At 32.0% G+C, this 14,731-nt stretch overlaps 1 protein-coding gene across 1 annotated transcript in view; it reads right to left on the reverse strand.

The window, feature by feature from the left end:
- LOC105338720 (allantoicase) overlaps window positions 1–14,320 on the reverse strand; it is a 15,274-nt gene extending 954 nt beyond the window's left edge. Inside the window, exons 1-14 of the mRNA XM_034472631.2 lie at window positions 14,173–14,320; window positions 12,604–12,679; window positions 12,300–12,362; window positions 11,854–11,968; window positions 11,332–11,430; window positions 10,718–10,809; window positions 9,934–10,054; window positions 9,507–9,577; window positions 9,067–9,201; window positions 8,486–8,540; window positions 7,283–7,332; window positions 3,270–3,327; window positions 2,225–2,445; window positions 566–623 (exon numbers count right to left, since the gene is read on the reverse strand). Coding sequence (XP_034328522.2) covers window positions 566–623; window positions 2,225–2,445; window positions 3,270–3,327; window positions 7,283–7,332; window positions 8,486–8,540; window positions 9,067–9,201; window positions 9,507–9,577; window positions 9,934–10,054; window positions 10,718–10,809; window positions 11,332–11,430; window positions 11,854–11,968; window positions 12,300–12,362; window positions 12,604–12,678 — 1,213 coding nt within the window. The 5' untranslated portion in view covers window position 12,679; window positions 14,173–14,320. The remainder of the gene's footprint in view (window positions 1–565; window positions 624–2,224; window positions 2,446–3,269; window positions 3,328–7,282; window positions 7,333–8,485; window positions 8,541–9,066; window positions 9,202–9,506; window positions 9,578–9,933; window positions 10,055–10,717; window positions 10,810–11,331; window positions 11,431–11,853; window positions 11,969–12,299; window positions 12,363–12,603; window positions 12,680–14,172) is intronic.
- Between the last annotated feature and the right edge of the window lie 411 nt (window positions 14,321–14,731).

Consider the following 14,731-nt stretch of genomic DNA (forward strand, 5'->3'; position numbering starts at 1 on the left):
GAGAGAGAGTGAGTTAATTCTATTTTGCAAAGCATAACGTTATGCTTGGTTCATCTTTCCCGAATTGTTCGACCTATACACTAATTTGGGTGTTCTGCTTAAAAATTATAACGAACATGTATGTTCCAATTAATGGACTATTATACAGTGTACAAATTGAAAAATATATTTCATTATCGCCAATCATTGTAATGCTTCTATCCAGTATGGATTAAAAAAGAAAAAAACAACTTTTAAATTACATATTTCTTTGTATTTTTTATAGTATTCATATGAGTAAAATCAAAGTCTTTATGAAGTTCTGATAATCAATCAATTGGCATGTGAAGTTACATGTACGTGTAGAACAAATAAACATAAATGTGACAATTTTGATATTTTATGTTTTATATCCTTTCTGTATAGGTAATTTCTTTCATATAATCAATTTAGGTGACATTAACAGGAAAATACACCATCTACAATAAGTTTTTCTTTCAATTAAATTTTCATTTAATTTACATTGCTAAAACTTTAGAAATTGTGTAATTATTTGTTTTAATTTTCAAACTCCCAACAGACTTACCTTGAGTTCCACTTTCGGTGTCTTCTATTCCAGGGAGTACTGATCCTTCAGGATCATCCTAAAACGAAAGTAGCGACAATACTACTCCTGGTGGTCAATGAGAGGAGAAACACAGGGGAGACAACCTCACAGCAGTTAGGTGGAAAAAAACACACGTGGGACACAGCATAGTGAGGCAAACAAATGTGTGAAAAATCTTAGTCAAGCTGAAAACCAGCATACTAGTAACCTTTTGACAGAAGAGTAGGATGCTCCGCAAATGAAACAAAAAATAATAACACATGTTTGATTTGGTATATTTTAATTTCAAGATTCATATGAAAAGGAGATTCAAGATTTTTCACACATGTACTATTCAAACATACAGATCTGGCAACCACACATGAACATTTAAATACATAATACATATAATTGATCTCTTGATTAGATAAATCAAAAATAGCATGACCTTGTCATATAACTTCACCATGAAGATTACATCTTAATAATTAAATAAGTCAGTAAAATCAATTGTATATCAATTAAATCTATAAAATCTATAACCATACAGATTATGTTTAATACCCAACTTACTACGCTCAATGAATCTATTCTAAATTCGACAAAGGTATCAAAAAATGTCAATAAATTTATATACAGTTAAATCTCGTTATCTCGAACTATATAGAACTGGTTAAAAACTTCGAGATATCCAACTATTTGAGATAATAAGGGTAAATTATTAAAAGTATAAGTGGTTGGGACTTACAAATCACTTCGACATATCCATTGTATTTGAGATATCAGTGTTTGAGATACCAAAGTTCAACTATAAACTATACACTCAAGAACAAAGTACAAAATTACATTGTGTATGTATTAATACTGAACAAAGTATTATAAAACATTTGGCTCTTAAAATGACTAATTTTTAGAAATAAACACCCTCAGATCATTTTCTCTCTCTCTATTTTTAATAAAAATTTCATCCCTTCTCTCAATAGTTAGCACTCAATCAACAAACTTGGTGTTCAGAGGAGATTGGAATATTCAGGAATTTGGTGGTGGTTAGAAAACTCAGTTAGAACACCCAAAAAGTCTCCAAAAAAGCCCCTATGATGTTACTTTACCCCTACTCTGTTTCCAAACTAATTCACTTATTAGACCATCCCAACATAGTCAATTAATTTGATCACAAACGTAAGAACTAAAGCAGTACAGTAAATATCAACAGGCCCCTGATTTAGATTTTATCTGCATTTGCAGACAATGCATAAGTAATTGTAATAAAAATACATGTACAGTCAAACTTCGTTATCTCGAACTAGATGGGACTGTTTAAATAGTTCGAGATATCCGAGTATTCAAGATATCGAGGGTAAATTACTAGAAAAATAAGTGGTTGGGACTTTCAAATTACTTCGACATATCCACTGTATTCAAAATATCAGTGTTCGAGATATCAAAGTTTAACTGTACTTAGACTGGAAGTATAAAAATAATAAATATTGTTAAGTAAGATAAATAAAAGTGTGTCAAATTAAAAGGTCACTATAAAATCCTATTCTTATTAGCTCTGAACACACCAATGATTGTAAATTGACTTCCTGCATTCCAATGGCAGGTATATGTCTATGAAACTACATGCTCTACAAAGTAACATCAAAGTTTGGCTTTTACCGGATCCTGAATATACCCAAACAGTCTCATGCGACTTATGCCGCCATCTGGAGCCATCGTAAGCCGCACGTGGTTCACGACCCCACAGTTGTTTATACTCTGGCGGCCAAACTCGTGTTCCTGGTGGGCGTAGAGTTTCTTTGGGGGGAGGAGGATTTTCCAGGGGCCCCCATTCATGTCTTTCATGGCTGCTTCCTCTTCATCCTCTGTGATGTTACAGGCTTAAAACAATTAAAAGAGTTCATAAAATATGCCAATATTAACTGGCATGAATCGGTGCCTTCATATCAGTTATCAAACAAAATCTTTTATTTCTCATACATTATGATTTTTTATTAAAAATTTTCAAATGCAACAAAATTCTACTGACTCAAAAGGCCAAGATGAGTTAAAAAAGAAACTTCATAATATAGTTTAGAAAAAAATTCCCATTGGGTGTTACCAACACCTTGTGAGTATGTTCAAAAGGCATTAGCAATTTCTGATTATGGCTAAATCAAGTCAATTATCAAGTTTAAAGAAAATATACCACATTCAATATCTGACAGCAACTTTGTTTTTCATGACAAAGATAATTGTGCCTAAAATTTATCAACCTGCATGATGTTCCTTTTAGATTTTTATATTATTTGTTAAGGAGCAAAAAAATGTAAGAATTTTTGAACAATTTGACAGAAAATTGAAATGTACATAATGTAAGCAATTCATTTAATACATATTTTCCAAATACTATTTTTTACTTATAACCTAGCTAAGAAGTTAGAACAGTAGAAGTTTTCATCAAAAAAGGGTTTGCAGTTTATATAAATGTAGCCAAAACTGTCTCAGCCCAATTAATAATCATTTAGATTCAGTAGCTATTAAACTGAGGCATTTTTAAAATCAACTTTTCTCTATATTGCTTCTGTTAAATATATATCTTCATTAAATTAAAAATAGATAGAAAAAGTTGTCAAACAGTACAAGTGAGTTTGGTGATTTTAATATTTCATGGATTTTTCTTTGATTAAAATTCCTTCTGATTCCATGGAAATGGTCGGCTTACCTTCTATTCTGCAGGAATCAGGATAATTGCCTTTAAAGTGGTTTGTGTCTATGAGGACCTATAAAAACAAAATGAAGCTATTATCAAACATTGCACGACATTCCTAATTCTTATTTATCTGTTTAGGCTGTTGTACATTTTGAGGTATAAACTAACAAAGAAACATTTTGCTGCAGATTTGTGTGCATTTTGCATTAACATTTTTTTTCTCACTACAAGTTTTGTTTACTGTAAAATCAACATTCAATTCACAGAAGAGAATGATCATTACTTATTAGGTCTGTTACTATCTATAGGAATTTATCTACCGGTAGTTAAAAACGTTCTTAAATGGCCAAGTGAAGCTATGGATGTAACAACCTAATAAATTTCCAGTTATTGGAAAGATACAAGAACCTGCTGATTTTCATGTTACCCAAATTTTGTTGCATTCTGATACTCTATACTTGTACATGTATATTTAACGAGGCCGGGTCTAATTTTTTCTGCCCTAGATTTTTGAATGAAATTTTTTACATGAATTTCTACTGATATATTTATTTTTTTAAGATAAAAAAACAAGACATTTACCACACCGTTTGTTTAAGGGGTCATCTCAAAGTTTGTTAATTTTTATCAATTTTGCACATTTTTTACATTTTTTTTTAAACTTCTGCCCTAGGGATTTCTTTTTCTGTTCTACATATTAAAGTTATTGCTAAAAGGCATCAAATGGTCAAATAAAAAAAACCTTTTACCTCCTGGTTTGTTCCAGGGATCTTATCAAAATTGTTTTATTTGTATACCCAATTTCCCAGTTCGTCAGATAATGGCTATTTTTTATTTCGCAAAAACGGAAATGGTGATCTTTATAGTATTATTAAAACATTCAGACATATTTAAGAAATAAATGAATATATAACATCACATATAAAGGGTCATTAATATAAAATACATGGTTTCTGTCTTGAAATATATGAATTAAGCTATTAATATTTAGGCAGGTTAAGAAAACGTGAGAGGGCTAGGCTTGCTGAACCCTCTTCACGTTTTAGACCCGAGCCCAAATATAGCTTATACTTCGAGACATTTATGTTTATTCCACAATATAAAATCAATTTTACGCATCAAACGAGCTATTTTCAACAAAGGACTATGTGCGGTATGGTCAAATATCTGCCCCCGATTTCAACCAATTTTTAAATAGTATCGTATAAAAATGAAATCTTCACAAATCATTGTAAAGACAATGCCTATTACTTTAATCTTGATTTTAGTCACCATTGCTCACTCCCTGTTTATCTATGACGTCACCTAAATGACCTAATTCCCGCAAATTTGCAAACAAATGAAGATATTCTCATTTTTGCTCTATATTTTGCAATCGGAAGTATAGAGCGCAGGTCTGCTCAAGTGCGATTTTAACATATGTTTTTCTTCAGATAGTTATACATATTATACTAAAAAATGTTACTTGAGCAAGCCTGCGCTTGATGTTTCCCAGTCGAATAACCATCGGAAAACACCCATATTTTGCTACAAAACATCAATTTATCAAAATAATGCAATATTCATGACGTCATTTCTACATTATGACGTCACTGTGGTGATAACCTTTTACACCTTTATTTCCAATATGATTTTAACTATCTTTCACCTTATTTTAAAGCTCTTTCTAAAACTTTGATTTTGGGGGGCAAAAATTGCATAAAACCGCACTTAGTCCTTTTGCTAAAGATCTGCAGTTGAAACTATCATGCCATGGCGTCAACAACGCAAAAAGATGACGTCACAATACAAATAAAACGCTGCGTGAAAGCGTGCGTACTCGTTCTGTACTCGGCCTCGTTAAAGTGATAAAACGAGTACAGTTGTGTATATTGATTTCATAAAAACATTTTTATGATGACTGTCCAACATAAATTGTTCATGAAAAATACCATGACTTTTTATAAAGCAGATTTTTTTTTATTAAACAATGAACATTTGACTATGCAATGAGCCAATGACTAGAGAAAAAACCAGACTGTAATCCTCCAATATTGTTAAAAGAATCCATGCAAGCTAGGAAATTCATTAGTGGTATTAAGTACTAGATAAACAACAGCATAGCATTTCATGCAATTCTTGAGAAAACGTTATATTTTCTAAAAGAGAGTATATCTGTAGTATAATAAGTCTTAAGGTTATTGAAGAATTAATTGAGACCGTTTTGATCTGCCAAATTTATTGATTTTGTCATTTTCCAAATTCTTGAAGTATATCTTGTAGCATTCAGAAAACTAAGAAACAATTTGTTTTGGTGTGATCATTGAAAAACATCAATACAAGTACAAGTATGCATCGCATTTAATTTCTACTTGAAAAGCCATGTTAATAACTACCTTTATTTTTTTTTTAATGTCATTTTAATTATTAATAGGAACCAATTATCAAAAGATGAAACATAGAAATGATCAAGACGGTCAATATTCACGGCTGGGAAACACAGCATCAATTTGAATAAAGGGAAAGGTATAAATTAATAATAAGATATCAAATAGGTTTCCATTTCATCGCAATTTTATTCTTTCATGGTAGACACTGTTCTATTAAAGTTCTGTATATCTAAGATAATGTTAATCCTCAGAAATATTGTTTAAAACCAACTTCAGAAACTCGATCATAGTTGGTAGACATTTGTTCTAATCTCCCTGGACTTCACGGAATAAATATACTTTAATGGAGATTTTAATCAGCACAATAAATTCTAACTTTGACCTTATTAGCTGTAAAGATACCACTGGGATATGTCTTTATCAAGTTGATCAAACAGTGAAATAACATGCATGAGTCTGTTTTTATGAGTAAGACTTTCATTTTATTAAAATGATATTGATTTTGTAATCAAGGTACAAGAGTTCAGTCTGAAAATTTTTTTTTAATTGCATCCTATCACAAAGTGTTCAGAAGGATTGGTTCATCAGAAAAGATAATAAATTTGTCTTTAATAGTTATTAAGTAGATAGGAATTATTGATGATTTACACTTACAACATTCAAACATGAATTTGTAAAGACTGAAACGATAAACAGTAAATTGCATCCCTTGTAGTAAATGTTTATATATTCAATATTATGCAAGATAAAAGAAAATAAAGACAAGCAAGAATACCGGTATGTAAAAAATAAAAATAAACTATACAGATGATGCTAAAATATTTAAATCTCAAACGAAATACATATAGATGTATGTCTCTGATAAGCAGTATTATAAAATTGCTCACAAGCAGGTAAAGCTAAAAAGAAATTTGAATTTAGATTGTCAAAGTAATCTACACCTAAAAACAAATGGTGCGCTATTATGTGAAATTACATTTAATTTCATTCAACTGAAATCAAAAAGGACTATAATCATGAGGTCTAATGGATTTTTTTTATGCAAACTTGTATGAAGTCTTTCATTAATTATTCTATATTGGGATGGGTTTAATAAAAGGAAAACTTTTATATTAAACAAAATTTAAGATCAAATTGACCTCACTAGGATTATGTAGGATCATCATCTTCATTGATGAAGTACTTAATGTACTTAATGATGTTTGGTAAAAAAATTCAATTAAACATGCGAATGCCTGTTCCCTTTTTTCATAAATAAGTCTCACTATTTCAGACAACATTTCAATACCACTGCACAAAAACTGCAGCAGAAACAAAGTTTGTGCAATTTCGGTACCTTTAGATCAAGACTGTAGGTTAACTGAGAATGTATATATATTACCAGTAAAATGTTTTTGGTTTGTCTTTCTGAAACAAATTTTACCCTTTTACTCTTTACAATGCAAATTAATAATTAATTTACCAAATTAATTCCCCAGTTTACATACAGATGTAAAGAATGATTTTCAACATCTGGAGGCCAATATCCCTTCCCTTTGAAATATTTATTCAATATGTTTTAGATTTTATAACAACTGAAGTTCACTGGAGCAGGAAGTTCAGATTTCCAGTAAAAAAAATTCTGTAGACAATCTAGATGTACAGAAACTAGGGTACCTTTGTGATAATTCCTGGATGTCCTAGCCGAAACACACACCAGTCATCTCCTACAGAATAAAAACAAGAGGCCCATGGGCCACATCGCTCACCTCAGCTCACCTTTAAAAGAATAATACAGTTTTTTACCCCTTCCTACATTGTGGCCCCACCTTATCCCTAGGGATCATGAATTGAACAAACTTAAATCTACCCTATCTGAGAATGCATTCAAACAAGCCACAGCTTTTCTAGCCAATTGGTTTTTGAGAAGAACATATTTAAAGATTTTTCTATTTATATTCCTATGTTAAAATTCGAACCCCCATTGTGGCCCCACCCTACCCCCAGGGATCATGATTTGAATTTTTGAGAAAAAGATTTTTAAAGATTTTTCTATGACTATATTTTCCTATGTTAAAATTTGACCTACCCCCATTGTGGCCCCACCCTACTCCAGGGATCATGATTGGAATAAACTTGAATTTACCCTACCTGAGGATGCTACCACACAAGTTACCGACTTACTTGCCGATTGCTTTTTTAAAAGAAAATTTTTAATAATTTTTCTCTATATATTCCTATGTCAAATTCGACACCCCCCCCCCCTCATTGTGGCCCCATCCTACCCCCAGGGATCATGATTTGAACAAACTTGCACCTTGGGTTTTAAGAATATTTTTAAAAGATAATCATTCTTAATTTTGTCGCTCTGAAAGATGATGTGGTCCTTCATTTTAACAAAATTAAATCCCCCTTATTTAAGAATGCTTTGTGCAAAGTTTGGTTAAAATTGGCCCAGTGGTTCTGCAGAAGTCAAAAATGTAAATGTTTACATACAGAGAGACAAATGGACAGACAAACTGACGCCGGACAAAAAGTGATCTGAATAGCTCACTTGAGCTTTCAGCACAGGTGAGCTAAAAACTCTTCACATAAATAGTATTGTTTCATATTGCTCTTTATAATTGTATTGTTGCTTTTTGCTCTTTAAGAGTTTGTAATATTACTGCTAAATGGACACTAGATAACTTTACAAAATTGTTTTGTCTGGAAACACATGTACTGGTTATTACATAGTCCATGGATGCTGATAACAAATCTACCATTGTTTTGGTCAACTATCAAAATATTTGACTCATTTGAAAAAAAAACAACTCTCTCTATTCTTCTTAGGAACATCATAGCCCCACTTTTTCTTACAGTCAACTCGGGTATATATACCTGGAACTTGGAGAATTCCTTCCTCATTTGCTTCTAAGATGGCTGGTCTATCTGGCTGAAAAATAAATGTGTACCATGCCAATTTGATACCAGTATATGGTATGTTTATAATTATACACAGTAAGATTACAGTGTTTGAAGAGTGGACAATTAGATCAGACTTTCTGGTTCAGTGCTGCTGGGGACATGTTCTCTTCAATCTCAGCTAACATGACATTTTAGTTTACATGAAAATGTTTACATTTGCTATTCATCACATTGTCCTTCTACCATATAAAGTCAACAGCTTTACTACTAATCATTATGCTATCTCAGTTGATAACTGGAGACAAAGAATTTTTTAAACCAGCTCAAAATCAATATTCTAAGGCTAGAATGTTCTCAAAAAACCCAATTTGCATGTTTGTGCATATATTCATTAAATATTTAAGAATACAAATATGTAAACTTATTTCTTTATTAACCTATAATGTACATGTATCTGTGAAGTTGATTGTAACATCCTTGTGACTTTAATTACTGTATCTGCTAACTGAATGTCTAGTTTTTATTTCACCATACACTGAATAAGATCTAGCTACCTTGCGGGCTGTCTCCCAGCCATCCGCCATTGTTTCTGCTCTCCCTGGCTGAATCAAGTTACGAGCATGACCGAAATGGACATTGCTATAACCAAGACACATTCCTCCATTCTCCATTGCAGCTAGATCTATGATCTAAACTCATTGGGAAAGAAAGACAACTCTTAGTCTAGATGTTTTCCTTTTATACTAGCCAGGTGGTAATAACTTCCAAAATTTTTCCGCAAAGAAAGAAAGACAACTTTTAGTTGTTTTACTCTTATACTAGCTATGTAAATTAAATTCAAACATTTCCGCAGAAAAAGAAAGACAACTGTTAAGACAGAAAGATCCTGCACTTTTAAAGAGTTTATAATCAATCAATTTTGTACATATCATACTGTACAGTTCAATGAGTTGTGTGTACATTCATGTCTTCAGGTATAAGACCTGTAACTTACAGAGTTTTTGGAGACTTTGGACCAGTCTGGAATTGCCCTTCCATACACTCTCAGTCTGGCTATGCCACCATCTGCAAAAATAACAGGATGTTTTATCCTCTTTTTTGGAGAGGAATGGGTCAAATGTTTCTAGACCAACAGATTTTAACTCATTTACATGTAAGTTTTATATTGGGAACTACATGGGTCTGTATAATTTATGGATACCAGAATTGCAAACGAAGGATATACTTAGTTAGCAAAGAAAATCAAAATGTCCAAACGATTTCACTTTAATTGATCAAGTTTTGTTCTATTGTTTAAGTGGACATCAATTACAGGTATACATAAAATAAATTCAGTGATTTCATTAAGAAATAACTTTCAGATTATGGTGAGGGCTCGTGAGCACCCAAACACTGACCGAGCCTCAGATTTAGTGACATACCTGGGAACATGTTCACTCGGAGATGAGTCCATCTCTCATTGCTGTTTACTTCAAAAAAATTGTGACAGGATGTTTTATATCCTGGGTTCAGGGGCCTTCTTGGGACCAGTTCTTTCCAATCCTTTTCAAATACAGTAAAACACGGTTATAGCAAACACGCTTATTATGAACTGAAGCCTACAGCAAAGTGATTTTCAATTCTCTGTGACTTTAATGCACGTTTTTAACTTGACGGATATAATGAATTACACTAACAACGAAGTAAAATTTCCCATCCCTGGCACTTCGTTATAAGTGTGTTTTACTGTACACAGGTACATGCAACTTGATGCAAGTCATTATTGGTGACATATTAGTTTTTGTTTTGTCAAAATTCTTAATATTATTTGAGAAGTTTGTTTTTTAAATAATGGAATATACACATATACTATATTTCAATTAATCAGAATATGTGTCACATGTACATGTAAAAGGGTTTGCAAACTATATTTTACAAGTTTTTCTTTGATAACATAGTGCTTAAACATTTAAGGATTTCCGTTCAATTTTGATATTTTCAATAACTTAAACAGATTCACCAATATAAATGGAATATATTTGTAAGTAAGTATTTGTTTCTGTGTTTAAAGAATCAGGTATTGAATAACAGAATTGAAAGATGACAACAACTACCCAATGGGCTAAATTTTTAACCCACATGCTGGTGCTATAGTAGGGGATTGGAAGTTCCTGTACTAAGTCTACATGCACTCATACTCTTTCAGATATGAACTATATTCCGTACTTCTGATTTAAGCTTCTGGATCTGGTCCGACATCTGCATGGTGGTCGCTGTCCCCATCTTACTTTTTCTCTTTGGAATGCTTTCCACAGCAGCTGAAATACATATGTACATGTAAACATTTTGAAAACACATCACAAAATGCTGAAGGTGGTTAGTCTAGAAGCCTACAGAAAGCATTCAAATGTGGAATATATGAATTTGACTGCTTGATCACGGATGTACACTCAAAATGGATTAGTGCTTGCTCTATCATGCAATCACACCCTGACAAACTGACTTTATTACATGTCTTGATTTTCATTCTGAAAATGAGACAGATTTCATCTATATTCTTAGAAGTAAAAACACCTAATTTTGTGGATTGCAAAGTGAAATGTGGAATAAAAATTGTTAATTAATCCATCATCAATAAATTTCCTTTACACCATTTTGTGAAATCCATTAAAGTTGATCAGATGTCCACAAAATTAATAAAACTACAGATTTTTTTTTAAAGTAACCACTGCAATGGAAGATAGCAAAAAGATCAAAGTAAAATAGCTTTGGCTCCATTCATTCTTTCTTGACTTTTAGAAAGAATATTGTATTGTTTTCTTTTGTAGGGCTGGCCTTACCTTTAGATAATACAGCAGCTTGTATGGAGACCTGGGGGGAATAGTTCCCTGTGAAGTAGGAGGTGTCTACGTCTATCCCGCTTATAATACCTGGCACACCTGTGTAATACATGCAACTATTAGTTGAAGATGAAGTAACATATAAAACATCATTACTATAATTCTTTTGATCTTTATCACTAATCTATATACATGCATGTTTGTACTATCATTAAGTCACTGCTATGTACACCTACATGATCATGATACATGTAATATTCAGCAGAAAAGAAATTGTTTAAAAAAGTTTCCTATTTTATTTAGCCTGCTGTATAAATGATATATGTAGTTGTCAAATAATATAAATACAGTTACACTATCAAAGAAACTAGAGTAAAGTACAAGGTCCATCCTTTTGTACAACCCATATAATTTTCTCCTTAAAAATAAATGTACAAGAAATTGACCATTCCACATACATGTACATGGCACTGGTATGATGACCATATTTATCAAAACTAAATCTATAAGTAGGGCACTGACCTAGTTCTATGATGCACCAGTCGTGGCCGGGGATCCTCTTTCTGCGAGTCTCCCAACCATCCATCCATTTCCCATACTTTGTGAACACACCTACTTTGAACAAGGGGTCCTCAGCCTTCAAATTGACATCAAATATCATGAAGCTAGAAACTATGTTAAAATTTTCAACCCTTAAAATATTGTATACAATAGGATAGACATAAATGTTAGTATTGGGCTTAAAACAAGTTCCGGTATTTTAATTAAACAGTCTTGTTAAACTGGTTCTTGATTGTTGTTTTTTTTAATATCACCACTCCTGCATTGCATTTGTAAATTTTTATTAACTCAAGAAATAAATAACTATTCAACAATTTGAATATTGTCTATTCAAGTACATTGAGAATGCATAAAATTAAAGATGACTTATAAACTACATTTTCAGTGGTACAAGAGTACATGTATACCTTTAGCAAGTTTTCTGCTACAGCAAACCAATCATCAGTAGCATAGAGAATTTTTCCTCCAACCTGTAAAGACAATGAAAATACATGTAGCTTAATAGTGATAGTTATATAAATTGATAAATGTTCACCAGACTGATAAATATATGAATTAAGATAAGTACAATAAAAAAACATTAATAACATCACATAAACTTTTTACAGTTGATATAATAGTGTGTTAAAATTAGAATTGAATTTAAAGATGTCAATTTGTTTTCTATTTGTTGCTCTTAAACTGCAACTATTTTTTTTTAATATACTTTACCTTTTCATTCACGAGATCATTCAGTTCTGTAAACTTTGGAAATGTTTGCAGCGTTGAACTTGGTGGTTCAGCCATTCTGAAATGACAGCAATGAGGATATGAATATTTTACGCAATACCGAATATCTAAATATAAAAAGTGACTTTAAAAATCTTTCAACTATCTCCATTTTCACTTTTGGTTATTATTTATACTATTTGGGCTATCACAACCCATTTGGTTAAAATTGGTTACAATCTGTTTAATGTTGCTCTATTTCAGATTTTCTACAATCTAAAATGGACAGATGTTCAAATATACAAACCAAATGGATATATATCTATTTTAATCACTTGACTATATTCAACCAGACTTTCTGGAACACTATAAATGAAGGACTGCTCTAAGATAAAGCCTTATCTGACCAAGATCATATGAAGATCAACAAATTTAAAAAATATAACCAGGGAGGTACATATATATAGGTATCACACCGGTAATCGACCAATCAAAATGAACTTACTAGCTTAGTCAATTGTAGATACATATATACTTCAAAATATTTTTTATATTTTCCTTTACCCAGTTTAAAAAAATGTTGTACCACTAAGAATTTAAGGCAATAAGGATATTTCATGTATTTTGTTAGATGATGATTATTTTTCATAGGGACTTTTAATTCTTTCAAAGTACATGCAGCAGCTTCCTGGGGTGTGCAGTCTGTTTACATACAAATGGAAAACACATGGTTTTGAGGGTAGACCTGTTTGGAGCTAGATGTTTTGAGAAAATGCCATATTGTGTGCCTTTTTTTTGGTGTCAGCTGATAAGATAGGTAACAAATAAAATTTCCTTCAAATATTTTGTAAAGAGAAATACGAACTGATTTTTAAGAATTGTTCTCCCTCTGTAGTGTTATATCATTAAAACAGTTACCAGTGTGATACCTTATAAATATATACTGTTACCAGGGATGTATACACTAATACTGTTATATATGTCTCTGCTGTTACATACTGTATATAGTACCGGGCACTACTGTATGTGTACAAGAATACATGTAAGTCTCTGGAATAACTCAATACAAGAATTTTTCGCCTGCACTTCTCATCAAAAATTGTAAAACATTAATGCTGGTACACAGAGTTTAGGTGTCAGTGAAAAACTTAATCAGATTATTCAGATAACGTCTCTCCCTTTTTTAACCCTATAGTGTGGTCAACGACCTAGGTACCTTAATTTTAGAAAAGGTTTCAGTGTCAATGTCCTACAACAATTGACCACGTCCTGTACAGCTGTACAGTACAGTAGTATGACATACAGTGACTGAATGTCTGATTACGCAATGACACAACGTCGTTATTTTTTCATTTCTAACAAAATGCTTTTGCTACCCCTTTCAAATATACGTGGTGAGATTTTTATTCAGGTATTTTGTCTACTTTTACCTTCATCAATTCACAACTTTCATTACTCTGGTGGATAATCCTTCGAGTTCGGCAGCCCTAAATCCTTAATCTCTTTTGAATTAATCAACTTTCCAGATAAAAAGAAGACTGCATATAAAGAAAATAAAAAAGTATGATTTACCTGGACTGTCACTACAGCACAACCCAATCCGAATCGGAGATTTCACCTCTGATGGGAAAGTGTGTCACAAATCGAAAATGTGTGTCAGCATGTTTGGTTGAAGGAGTTGTCGTTCCTATGCTGTGTGTTGGAAAACATTGAACCCGACTTTCTAAACAACTACCCCCCCCCCCCCCCCACACAAAAAAAAAGAAAATAAAACAAAACAAAACAAAACAAAAAAACAACAACAAACAAACAAACAAAACAGTTACATATTTAAAACTAAACTGTTAAAACTTAAATATTCTAAATCTAACGAATTTAAAAATTGACTACCATTATGTAAATTTTATCTATTCATCCTTCATGCGTAAAATAGAAATGCAATTCCTAGAGTATGTTTTCTCCAGGTACGCTTTCTCTTGGAGTGAACGTACCCTAAAAAATCATTAACGTGATGTGAATACTATTTTACGGCATTAAATATAGAGGAATATGTGAATTTTATAGATAAATAAATTGAATCGGGGGTAATAAGCCGAGGCATATGCCCACAAGTGGCCACAACCCTATCACA

This window comes from Magallana gigas, chromosome 8 (genome assembly GCF_963853765.1).
Source record: "Magallana gigas chromosome 8, xbMagGiga1.1, whole genome shotgun sequence".
Classification (NCBI taxonomy): Eukaryota; Metazoa; Mollusca; class Bivalvia; order Ostreida; family Ostreidae; genus Magallana; species Magallana gigas.